Source organism: Amblyomma mixtum, chromosome 1, assembly GCF_055824585.1.
Source record: "Amblyomma mixtum isolate Tamu chromosome 1, ASM5582458v1, whole genome shotgun sequence".
Classification (NCBI taxonomy): Eukaryota; Metazoa; Arthropoda; class Arachnida; order Ixodida; family Ixodidae; genus Amblyomma; species Amblyomma mixtum.
In genome coordinates this window covers 205,073,018-205,085,931 of record NC_143012.1, presented here as the reverse complement: position 1 = coordinate 205,085,931, position 12,914 = coordinate 205,073,018, and the positions used below count along the sequence as shown (strand labels likewise).

Sequence of the window (12,914 nt, the reverse complement as noted above, 5' to 3'; positions counted from 1 at the left end):
TGGTTCGGTGTCAGGAAGTCGGATTAATCGCTCTAAGAGTGGCGGTCTTTGGATTGGTAGCTGGGGTTCGACACCTGCTGAATATGCTGGTATAACATGGACATGCAGGCCACCAAAGTACCTTGGCGTCCCTTTAAGTGCCTATAAGCATAGCGCACATTATTGGAAAGACCGCGTGTCAACTCTTCAGCGCTATGCTCAAACGTTTGTCCCCCATGGCCTCTCAATTTTAGGCAGGGCGACCGCCTGTAATCTGTTTCTCGCCACTAAAATATATTATGTACTGCAAATTATTCATTGCGCAAGGCTTCCTATCCAGCGTTTTCACAGGGTTTTCGCTACTTTTGTTTGGGATTCGTCTTTTGAATCCATGAGGCGTGATAACCTTTTTCGGCCTGTAAGCGCTGGCGGCCTTGGTCTAGTTCACCTGTATGTCCGACAGATAGTGTCACGTTTCATGTTTTTCCGTGACACTACACACCCAATAGTACGTTCATTCCTGCAAACAAATTTAGTTCATGTTTTACCCAACCTCATTGTGTCTTCCAATGTTTGTGACCGTCCGTGTTTGTGGGGCATAACGCAAGAGGTGTATTTGGCTGTCCGTTTCCTACTTGTTCGTTTTTCTCCTGAGTTCCTTTTTTTAGTGTCCAGGAAAAAGTTGTATAAGGATTTGATTAGTATGCTCTTCCCTCCGCCCATGTACCGCTCTCTGTATTTTGGTTTACCGGGGCATAACGTACTCAGAAGAGTGCGTAAGATGCCAGCCTCGCCGTGTACGAAGACCTTTTTCTTTAAGTTACACACCGGTACGTTGCCCGTTAGAACATGGTTAGATAAAAAGGGAATTTTTGTGTCTACCGTTAATTGCCGCCTTTGTGATGAACAAGAAACAATTGAGCATTGTTTCATCAGTTGCAAAGATGCAGTACTCTTCTGGGATATCCTGCATCGCACATTTAAAAAAAGAATTCATCTGACTCCACATTCTGTTCGCTATCTCACTGCCCTGCCATTTGTTGATGAACCCCTGGACATGTTCTTTCTGATTGGACTGCACAGCCTCTGGAAAACCCGCATGATGGACAGACACTGTGAACCTGTTGTGTCTACAAAGGATCACTTCAGTCGAATGGTTGTTCACTTGAGAGACGTGTATGCCCAGACTGAGTACGAACCGGAGTGGCACTCACTATTAGTGATGTGCTCTGCATTGCCCCTTTTCTAGTGCATGGTCTTTTCAATATGTATTGTTTACCACTGTTTTCATAATGGCTTGTATATAGTTCATGTACATAGAACATTACATCACTGTAATAAATACCATGTTGAAGGAAAAAAAGCGGGGATAGCATGTGGCTCTCGCGCAGTGGCCAGCGAAGCTGATCTGTGCACGTCGCCGGGGGTTCGAAACCCAGTCGCGGCAATATTCATTTTATTTGTGCACCCTCAAAGTCAGGGACGCCACAAGAATCTTGGTTGGATTTTACCCCATGAAGCAGCTTATTCGCACCAAAAGCCATAAGCTGTCTGAAATGCAACATCGTCACAGATTCGTGCTCAAGTACGCTGGTAGGCCTTCGAACATCCGTGTGACGGCGGCGGGCCTGAGTTAGAGCTTCTCGCGTTGCAGCGACACTGCTTCTCCGTGTAAAGGTCTCTCAAAGGCGGAGGAGCAGCTTCTGCTTCGCCTATATACAAATACTTTGCTGTGCCCGGCAGCTCTAAAACACTTTGACCCTTCTTTCTCTGGCAGCTATCCGCACTGTGCGGAGAAGTCTTCGGACATCTACCACATGGTGTGGGCCTGCCCCTCCAACCCTGCTATCCCCCCTCACCCCAACCCAACCCGGGAGGACTGGGAGGCGACCCTGCTCGGCTGCACTGACCTGCAGGCCCAACGGGCCCTGGTCGCGCGAGCCCGGGCAGCGGCCGACGCCACTGGGGTCCCGAACTAGGGACCTCCACCTAGTACTTGAGGGATGACCCCCTTTGGGTCAGCTCATACCTCACCTCCCGAAGTTTATCTGTAAATAAATGTTTTCCACCACCACCATCTCCGTTGATCGCAAACTCGTGAGACCGAATTAAATCCGCGGGGCAAAATGCCTCTCTCAGACACGGACATGCTTGGAGTCGAACACGCTTTCCTGTCGGGGTATCGGCCGATCATATTTTACGCTGCTCGTCGTCGCTCGGCAGACAGAACGGCGAAGCCTTTTCCTCCGTACCTGCTTAGCCGGAGCGGCAACCCGTCACGCAGCAAGTATTCGGCATCGCAAGCTTGAGCTTCAAGTACACTGTACTTGTTTTGCGAACGAAGGCAAAGTCAGAAGAGAGAATATTTGCTGCCACACCGCCTGCGTCCCATTCCGCCTGTAGACAACGACCGTGCAGACGCTCGCATGCTCGCGTCGTCGCTTCCACATATACCCTGTTACGACCCATCCAGAGACCCGCGATGAAACGGTGGTGGATTCAACAGTAGCGGCAATTTCGGCGGGTCGTTTGACCCCCAAGATGACCCCACGGCTCGGTGCCAACGGCCTTCTAGAAGGACCGACGACCGGGGAAGATAGGTTGCCCTTCGTCTGAAAAAAACCCGGAACGAATCATAGGAAGCCGGCGCAGCTGCGTCTGCGACGTCGACATGCCACACCTGTGTTCGTTGGACGCCAGCTGCCAACACAGTGCTACAGTGATGCGGCGCTTCCTCCTCGCCAGTTCCCACGTGTGGGCTCTCAACAGGTGTCTTCGTTAGCTGTGACGTGTGGTGCCGATCTTTTGTGTCACGATGAATTGCCGCCTGGTGAAAGGGCTCCACAGGTGCCTTCGTTGGCTGTGCTGTGTAGTGCCGATCTTTTGTGTCGCGATGAATTGCCGCCTTGTCAAAGGGCGGACCCTTGGGCTATTTAACTTGCGCCCAAAGTGAGCACGAACGCTCTGAACCTTGGGTAATAGGTTCATCCAGTGTGGCTCTGAACCTTGGGTAATAGGTTCATCCAGTGTGGCTCTGAACCTTGGGTAATAGGTTCATCCAGTGTGGCTCTGAACCTTGGGTAATAGGTTCATCCATTGGCTCTGGGCCCTGGGTAAAAGGCTCATCCACTCGTTCGACGTCATGAACTCTTAAATTTTGATTCCTTGCTCTTCTTGTTGTAAATTTATGCAAATAAGTGTCTTAGTTTCTTGCCATTAAATCTGCTTGTTTTTGTAATCTCCAACTTCGAAGCTTCAGACTTTCCTCAGCCCGACGACTCAACACGCTACCAAATGGAGCCCGGGTTCGAGCTTTCCTGTGCGTCACAACAACTGGTGGCAGCGGTGGGATTCTGCTACCTTGAGTTGCGACAACCCCTAGATAGAGTTCCTGGCGCCGTCTCGTGGAAGGCGCGGTCAATATATGAAGTTCTCCCATAGCGTTACGGAGAAGTTTCATGACCATAAAAGCTTTGAAGAACTATGGTCATAGGTTGCTGTGCATATATACATAACCATGTGTCACATTTGACCTTCAACTTTGACCTTGGCCGTTGACCTTGGCATTTGACCTTGAACTTTGAGATTGGATTTTGACTTTGCAAGTTATCGGCAGACGGAGTAGGAAAGCAACGTGGTAATCACTTTGTGTCACGTGAGATCACCTGTTATTTTTAAACTACACGGGTTTTCTTTTCTGCCACAAAAACCGCCCACGCTAAGACTATCTCGTTGGAAGTGCCAGGGCTGGACATTATTGGTGGAGCTCCACAACTTTCCTAGTGACGCCTGAATGTTTCAAGCTATATTTAAAAAGTTAATTTTTTATCTCACCTAGTTATTCAAATAGGACGAGCGAAAAAAATGGTGCTGTAACTTTAGATAAACCCTAACAACATCCATGCGTTTTCAGTTCTGAAAAACGATTAGGATTTTTTTTTATCTTGGTTGAAGATAGCTGGGACACCCTGTATATAGCGGTAGGTTATATTCTGCGCATTTCCTTACGCAACATATATCAAAATGCAGTCACTTGAGCGGTTAGTATTCAATGCCAAGCACTCGAAAGCAGCGACTGCAGCGCGGGAGGAACACACGGGAGTGAAACAGGCAGAGCTACTAGCAGTGGTCTTCTGTCTCAAACTTCGCAGTCTCTGCATCGGAATTCTCCACTGACACCATGGGCGGGAGGACAATGCGAGATGCCAGGAAAATTCCCCCTCTAGGACACGAGCACAGAGATGCCGAACTCAAATGGCCCCAGCAGCAGCGCGCACACTCGCTGTCCGCTACGGGCGCACCCGCCCCAGAGCCGCAAAGCCACTCAAAGACGAAGTTACCAGCCGCTCTGCAAGATCGCGACAGAGGAGATAGAGAGCGAGTGAGAGAGAAATAACGGAAGAGCCAGCAGGGGAGCAACAGATATAAGCAGCAATAAAAAAGAGAGAGTGCGCGTAATGAGGAGGGACGTAACAGCAACGCCACCACTAGTGTCACGTGACTAGGTCGGGCGGGTGTGCACATGGGTGTGCAGAAACGCTCCTTTCTGACGAGCCCACATGCCGACGTTGGAAAGTGCGAGGGGTGTACACGCGGTGATGCAACGCCGACCTTGTCGCGGCAATGGCAGCATTTTGTCGTTGTCTTCGCTTGTATGGCGTGATGGGAAGTTATCAGCATTAGAGTGTAAGCCCGCCTTGATTGCCGTGTGTTTCAGATCGTGCGAATTTAAGCTGGAACCGCATGGAGCGTTTTTCGCGAGCGAAAAACGCGACGCGCGGCAAACGCCCGCGTTGCCGCTGACGCGCGAGCACCCGCACGAGAAAAATGAACTTCAGAAGCGGCGCGTTCGCGCCGCGTTCTTTCGGGTTGCCAGACCGCACAACTGCCAACGAGGTGAATTATCTGTTACCGCATATATAATATGCCCTTTAAATTACAGGGCACTACAATAAAAACAATCTTCATGTAATTATACCTCGTTAAAGGTTGTCTTGTGCATGTTGGCCGAACACTACGCGCGAACGAACACGATGCGTGAATGCACGTGGCTCTTTGGACGTGCTCAACACCATAGAGGAAGAAAAAACTAGGAGGGAGCACGACGTCACAATCTTCAAGCCTAGTCATAAAAAATATAATCGGAAGCATCATGGGAAATAGGCCCTCACGTGACAAGGCAGCGGTAGCTCTTAGCCGCATTTCGGTTTCGGTTTCGCTCTGTCGTTCTACGAGAACAATGGTGAGCCTCTGTGCGTTCATGAGCAGGGGGACTTGACTTCCCGCTTGCTCTTCGCCAGGTAGTTCACGCGTGACACGAACGCTCCGTGGGTGCTACCTCGGACGGTATAAGCGGCCGGGCGCCCCACCCCGGCCGCTAGTGTAGTGTGCCGCGCGCGCGATTAGTCCGCTGCGTGCGCGCGGCTACGTAGTACATACAGTTTACTTCTTTTTGTAAGTGATTGTGCGCAGTGGCCGGGAGACCCCGCGCATGGGCAGACGTAAAGCCGCCAGCACTCTCTCACGACAGCGAGAGAGAGAAATACTTCACTGCTGCATTTCACGCCGGAACTGCGTATGTGCGCGAGCGTACTCGGCGCGACTTGTGCCTCGTGTATAGCGGCGAACGGCGGGCCCATGCGCGGGCCGAAGTCCGCCTGCCCGAGAGACAGAATCTTGCGCAGCTTCCCGGGGCGCTCGTTAAACACGTCCGTGCGCCGTGAGCGCTCTGGAAGCCACTGCGCCCATTTTTAGAGGCTCGTTTTCTTCGCCTACTCTCGAGTTCTCCGCTTATAGCATGCGCTGAAATAAACGCTCCGTATGTGTTTATAACGAGGAAAGGAATTCCTCTCTGTTCTCTTTATGAACCACAGTTGAACAGTGACGAGGTCGCGGCCGCACCCTTTGATGAAAAGTTTACCTGCAGTTTTCTACAGTGCACCCAAAAACTCGAGAGTGTAATCAACAGAAGTGTTCAGACGCGGAGCCTTCAGACAACCTCGAGCTCGGTACGCATTCCGCCAAAGCTGCAACACAGGCGCTGCGCTTCTGCGCTACATCGGAGCACGGACGTTCACTAAAAAGCACTGCTGGTTGGCAGTCTGGTAACTGTGGAGGGCCTATTCCCCGAGAGTCAGTACGCAAAAGGGCGCTCGACAGCGGCGTCAGAGGAGGATGGCTTGCAGAGGCTGAGCGCACTCTCTCCTAGCCACGGTGTAAGAATAATATACTCTCCTAGCTCAACAGTAAAGCCAGCTCCTCCGAGGAAAGAGCAAAGTTCCCCCAAAAACGTTCCCCCGAGATGCGTAGAGTTCCTGTATATGCTCCCGCAGCATATAGACGCTTTACAGCGGCGTATCATGGGGGCCGCCATCTTTGATCACGTGAGCACGCCGCCATTACTCGCCTCCTGACCACTCGTTGCGCGCCTCGTCGCGACGGCTGCTGCCTCTGATGTTTAGGTTCCGACAGGCAGTGTTTCGGCTGATACGGTTGCAAAGGAGATGGAAGACGACACTGTGGTTGGTCCGAAGCTTCGAAGGACATGTGAAAACCCTAATTTGATCACTTTGGGCGTGAAAACGTGATCGGGCTTCATGTCGCGGAGAGCCGCTGAGCTCTCCGCCTGTTCGAGGCAACGGGTGGCTCGCCTGAATGCCGCTGAAGGCTTTGCTTAATATTTTTTATTGTTATTATCTAAAACAGCAAGGTTTAATGACCCTGCGGCTGCGCAGGCCGTTGTCGTATTGTGTACATGCATGCGGAGACTGCTCTAAAACGCTCACATGCACACCGTACTCATTTGTTTACAACCTGTTAAAGGTGCTTAGGAAGCCTAAAATATTTTCTGTTGGTTTGCTAAAGAATGGAAGGCGACAAAAATAAATAAACAAACAAATGTTACCCAATCATGTAAGTAGTACCATGCATCAAGCAGCCTTCACAAGCTAGCATGCAATCGTTTACAAGTATTCCGCGATATAACAGTTATAACGCGCGCATGGCAGAGCGTTCACTACAAAAAGTTCATAGTTATGCCAGCCTGACATAGTATAAAATTGTGGTACGCTGCATGCTCGATATGCGGACATGAAAATGCTCCAGGTCTCGTTGGTTGTAAGTAATCAGCCGGAGTCACTTTCTGTCTCGCATGGATCGCGAGGAAGTGACAACCTCAGAGCACAGCAGCCGTGGCACAAATGCTTTATTCCCATTTTGGTCCACGAAAACCGCGCAACTTGGAGCGAAGTTCAACAGTAGCACCAAGACGGTGTGTAATACACGAACTGACGGTAAGCGTTGTCCGCTCGCACGGCTATGCACTGCGCTGAAGTTTGCCGTGTCGATTGCAGCGCCGTAACACACAGCATAGCGAGAGGAGCAAGCAGTTTTTGGTGCACTCGTAGCGCTATTCCACGCCACCTTCCTGAGCTTATTGGCGTGAGCTTCTGCGCTCTGTCGAAGCCACACGTGGTTCGTGTCAGTTATCTGGGTTATGTCTGCAGGTGCGAGGCAAATGTTGCTATCAACCAAACGCGGACTTCTAATCGTTCAGAATGTGCCCTCGCGTTTGTAGCGGCCCAAGCGACTGACGGCAGCAGTTTTTAGTCGAATAGTGGAATAACTGCAGTGCCACCTGGGCAGCGCAGGCTCCCCGAGCGTAAGTCGTCTTTTTTTTTTTTGTGACGTTTCGGAGGCGGGACCGCTTGTTCATGCGGCTATGTTGCGCACTTACCCTCGCAGATTTTCCTAGATCGAAGCCTTTCTTTCTACATTGGGTATCTGGCGCCGGCGAACGTGTTTGTTGCGTTCGCCCGTTCGGAAAGGATGGATGACGAACGGGCGCGAACAGGGGCAGTACGTCCTTGTGCAGTTCGGTTCCGTGAAGCTCGCAAACGATCGCATGCCGCCCCTTTACCTGTTTGTCGCAATTCTTGCAATCCACAACAGAGCATGTACTTTCTCTTTCCACATTTCCACTGCAGCGTCGAGGCATACACGCCGGCGACTTACGAGGCAAGTAATGATGCCGTGTTCTGAGCGCACCTGTGGCGCCATCTGGTCTCAAACGGAAGAACTGCGATGCGCAGTGAGCAGAGCCATCTGTCGGCAAACAGAAAAACCAAAATGACACGTGCCTTCACGCTTGCGGTCTTTCAGTGCTTCGTCTCGCGTTTCACGGGCGCTACGTAGCTGCCCACCGCTCCTGCGCTTCCCCTCGTGTGTTGCCGGCTGTGCTTGCACCGCTCTTCAAATGCTCTTGAAACGTTTCCTCGGGGCCGATGAAGCGGTCATTTCGGTGCCATTTTCCCGCTGTCTCCAGTAACGATTCCTTCGGCGCCGCTGCCCCTTTGTTGAGTTCACCATCCAGCGTGTTGCTGCGAATATTGCACGTGGTTGGCGTGAGACCGGAGGAGAAGTAGCGCATTCCCCCCTCTCCATCGCGTAAGCACGAATTTCTTTCGAATGTCAAGTAAGCCAGCGCTTTGAATTCATGTAACCGCGTGTCGTGTTATCTTTCGTGTCATGTTGGTAGTTGCGATCTTTTGTTTCATGTTGGCTGCCTTGTGACACTTACTGCGTTGTCTTCTTAGCTGCTTCCTTCACTGACGACAGCGTGCCATTTAATCACGTTCGATTCGCCTTCCTTAACCCCAGGAAGCATGGAACATTAAAATAATGTTATAAATTTGTTGTGTGTTTTGAAGTAGCACTATTTGTTCCTTTCGAACGCTACATTATGCTTTAAGAATAACAAGTAGCGTGATGTTTTTCACTACAAACCCTAGTTACCATTCCAAGTAGACAATATTCAAATGATGACTTTTAAATGTCATTATGATCATTGTTTAAGATCACCAAATAATGTTTATGTTCTACCATGATTATCCGTTGAATGTTCAAAACGGGCTTTTTCTGAGTATATTCTTCTAAAAGTTATATTATAACCGTGACTATAAAAGTGCTTTAGAAGTATCACTGCTTCCCAAAATTTTTCCTGCTTTTTTTTTACGGTCGAGGTATTTTCTAATTAGCTGTATGTCACACCTAAGTCTATTAAATTGTGCCTGCCATATACTGCATGCACGCCACTGTTATTTTGTTTTGTTAGAAAGCTTTGCTTCCTACCCATTCCCTACTGTTGCTCACGAGACGCCCACCAGTAATGGCTACATAATCTTGACCCCATGGTATCCGTTCGGAGCTGAGCGCATGAGTTGCCCTTTGTGCTGTATTGCGGAGGCCACATTTCACTTATCATTGCGGAAACTAAAAGACCTTTTTTCGTGGACAGTATTTCTGCCCTGTGTAAAAGAGGGCAAGGACGGATAGGGCTCGTTGGTAATCCGCGGAGCTTAAATGAAACCAAAAACTCTAGCGTGGAAGGGGAATACAGGTAATGACAGCGTTACATGAGTATGGAATACGCACTCGCGGGTTCGATCCCGGCCGCGGCGGCCAAATTTCGATGAAGGCGAAATTCTGGAGGGCCGTGTACTGTGCGATGTGAGTGCACGTTAAAGAACCCCATGTGGTCGAAATTTCCAGAGCCCTTCACTACGGCGTCTCTCATAGCCTGAGTCGGTTTGGGACGTTAAACCTTAATAAACCAAACCAAACCAGTATGGAATACGCTCTGTACATCTGCTCTCATACCCGGACATTTTGGGCAGGGAGATGTAATCATGTCCTCCAAGCTAACAGAGCATTAGTAGGTTGAACAGAGCGTTATCCTGAAATTACTAAACGATGTGCGCTCGTCGACAATACAGCTTTGCAAAATGTTCTTGTAGTCTCATTCTGTTTTCTCTTTAAATGTTCAGCAGATTGCAATTCCCAAAAAGACGGATGCGCAATATCGTTTGTGACACTATATAGTGAGAAATATAAAGGGTCTGGGGCGCTTCTCGTTACAGAAAGGCTACGACATGGAGTCGGCGTGTAGCGATCACGGAGGCATCGAAAGGAAAATCCGTTGTCTGGATTCTGGGCGGATTGGGGCCAGGATAAATAAGCTACTGGCTACGTTAGAGCACAGTGGGTTGAACCTGAAGGCACCTTGTGGCCGTACAAGCTGCTGCTTAGCGAGGCACTTGCCCGTCCTGAACAAAACCTTGTACGAGGCGGCGATGCAGCTCACAGAACTCTCCCCAGGAGCCCTGACGTTAAGCGCCACCCGAAGCGTTGACGTGGACGTCGCGCGTTCCGACAACTCCATAATGGAAGCTGCCATCCTGACCTGCTGGCTGCTGACACACCACCGCTGCATCAGGCGCCTTGTCCTGCGAGCCAGTGCAATTCCCGTATCGTGCTTTCCAGCTTTGCTCAGCGAGGCACTAGTGGCTAACAAGGGCCTCGTAGAGGTTCTAGCCGACCCATTCGATTTTATCGAAACCTCGCGGCAAGTTTGTGAGTGCCGTGTTCTGGCTAATGCTTTAGGAAAAATATCGCTTGGACTCGTGTGTTTGGATGTCACACCTCTCATAATAGACCAGAATTTCGCGGAAGCCATCGCCAGTGCAATTTGCGGGGGTAACTTGCGCCGCCTGGTGCTCTGGAGCGAAATGTCGGTCACAGTCGCGAAGAAACTATTCTCGGCTTCAACCGCTTCTACGAACTTGAGCTCGTTAGGGATCGCTGGCTATAAAGAGTTCTCGGAGTCGAATGCGGTAGTCCTCGCTTCCGCGCTGAAGCGCAACAAGACACTTCGGAAACTCTCGATAGAGCCTGTGGCAGAGGTTGCCGTTGATATCATCCTCGCTTCCCTGGAACACAACGGCACTCTGAAGGAGCTCTGCCTTGTTTCCTTTAGTTATCTCCCGCTATCCTTCTCGACACCGTGGGACGGCCTTCAAGCACTGCGGGCCAACAGAGGACTCAGCTGTGTCAAGATTACCGGCACGAGATTTGGCAACAACTTCGCTATGGAAATCGCATACATTCTTCGGGAAAACAACACGCTTCAGGAGCTCAACCTCTCCAGCAACCGGATCGGCAATGCCGGAGGTCGTGCACTGGCTAATGCCTTCATTCAAAACTCATCACTGAGGCGTTTCGATATCTCCGATAACGGAATGACTGGCGAAGCACTGGTTCAGAACTTCGTCGATTGCCTGGCTGTAAACAGCAGTCTTGAGTCTGTACGCCTCGGCAGAGTTCACGTTTCTGAACAATGGCAGCCCGCATGGCCTCCGGCAGGGAATGTACATGCTCGTCTCCATGTGACGTGGAACACATATGGACTCGAAGGCTGCGCCCAGCGTCTGCGAGAAGACGACGAGTTCTCTCGACTGTGTGTTGGGTGGACAGCTGACGCCGGTTCTTCTGCAATCGTGGAGTGGTTCTCCGCGGCTCGGACGATGTGTGCCTCGCTGACAGAACTCACCATCCTGTGCCCTTGGCGCGTTGAGTCGGTGAGCTCTGCTGCTGCAGTTGTGTCGTTTTTGGAGGCTACAAATTCTCTGAAGAAGCTCGTCGTAATTCCGACACTCCGTTCGGACACCTTCGTCACTGCCGTCCTCAGCGGCCTCGCCCGCAACAAAAGTGTCTGCGACGTGGAGATCCACCAAGACCTCTCCAGCACCCCTGACGTCAAGGCTCTTCAGGCTATTTTTCGTGCGAACCGAACCCTGCACCGCCTCAAGTTCGCAGCATACTGTCTGGGCACCAAGGCTGTCGGTTTGCTGACGCGTGCTCTAGAGGACAATTTTGTGTTTTTGACATTCGAATTCGAAATCTTCGCTTCGCGGCACAATATGCGACCTCTCCAAAGCGTCCTGAACCGGAATCGGTCTTTTCTGAATCGCGCCGTGGAGTACGTGCTGGGCACGGCAGTGGATTCTCGGTCAGTGGGAGCTCTTGAACTACTCTCCGCGTGTGACTCGCTCATCGATGCAGTGTCCGATGCCTCAGGCAAAACGCGCGAAGAGAGCAAGCTCCTGGTGCTTGAAGCAGTCTGCCGACAAAACTCCTCTTCCGAAGTGTTCAACTCAGTGCACACGTGAAAACATGTGGCAAGGAAATTGCAATTTCAAAAACAATGATCAGCTTAGACGATTGTGCTGTGTGAGTGGCATTGTTTTCCTAAAAGGCAGCAATGGATTGTTCATGATTTAGAGCACAAATCAGGTGGTGACAAATAAACGTGTGGTGTGTTTTCCCCTCTCATCCCAGTGTTTTTTTTATTTTGTGACGTTCTGCTATCCTCATGAAAAAAGCATTTAATTGTAATTTTTTACAGTGGGCGTTGGAGATAGTGGAGATAGTGGGAACTGATAAATATATTTATCAGTTCGCCTTTCAAGCTGCCCAAGACAGAGCTTCACGTTGTGCTTGGTTCTAAGATAAGCGCCAGTGAGTACGGGCGGCAGTCGAAAGAAAGCGCGGCTCCCGTTTTTCAGCATAATTCACACGCCGTGATCAAGCTCGTTATATGCGTATTTGTTTCTTGTTATCTCGGGCACGAAGCGAGTGATGTTTTTTACAAAGCACGGATGAGAGCGCTGTAATCGCGGTGCATTCGGGCGCACAAAAGCATGCTGTCAAGTGGTATTTTTTAAACTCCGCGGGCTGTCGTTTCTGCTGCAGGAAAACGGCCACGTTGAGTGTCTTTCGTTGGAAGTGCCTGGGTTGGAGATTACTTGTAGAGCTCCACAACATTCCTACTGACGCCTGAACGTTTCAAGCAATATTTGAAATGTTATTTTTTTAATCTCAGCTAATTACTCAAATAGGACGAGCGAAAAAAAATGGTACTGTAACTTTAAATAAACCCTAACAACATCCATGCGATTTCAGTTCTGAAGAACGCTTAGGTTTTTTGTTTTTTTTAGCTTGCTCCAAGTTAGCTGGGACACCCTATATATAGCGGTAGGTTATGTTCGGCGCATTTCCTTACGCAACATGTATCAAAATGCAGTGTCTTGAGCGGTTAG

The 12,914-nt window shown here is 50.2% G+C and overlaps 1 protein-coding gene across 1 annotated transcript; it reads left to right on the top strand.

Annotated features, from left to right (window-relative positions):
- Positions 1-365: 365 nt before the first annotated feature.
- LOC149370616 (uncharacterized) lies at positions 366-1,301 on the top strand. The gene has a single exon (XM_089583806.1). It carries the CDS (start codon positions 371-373, stop codon positions 1,226-1,228), a length of 858 nt encoding a protein of 285 aa, XP_089439932.1. The 5' UTR covers positions 366-370; the 3' UTR covers positions 1,229-1,301.
- The last annotated feature ends 11,613 nt before the right edge of the window (positions 1,302-12,914 follow it).

What these genes read in the sequence shown, in the direction of transcription:
- LOC149370616 (XM_089583806.1), top strand. Translation starts at nt 371, where the DNA reads ATGAGGCGTGATAACCTTTTTCGGCCTGTAAGCGCTGGCGGCCTTGGT.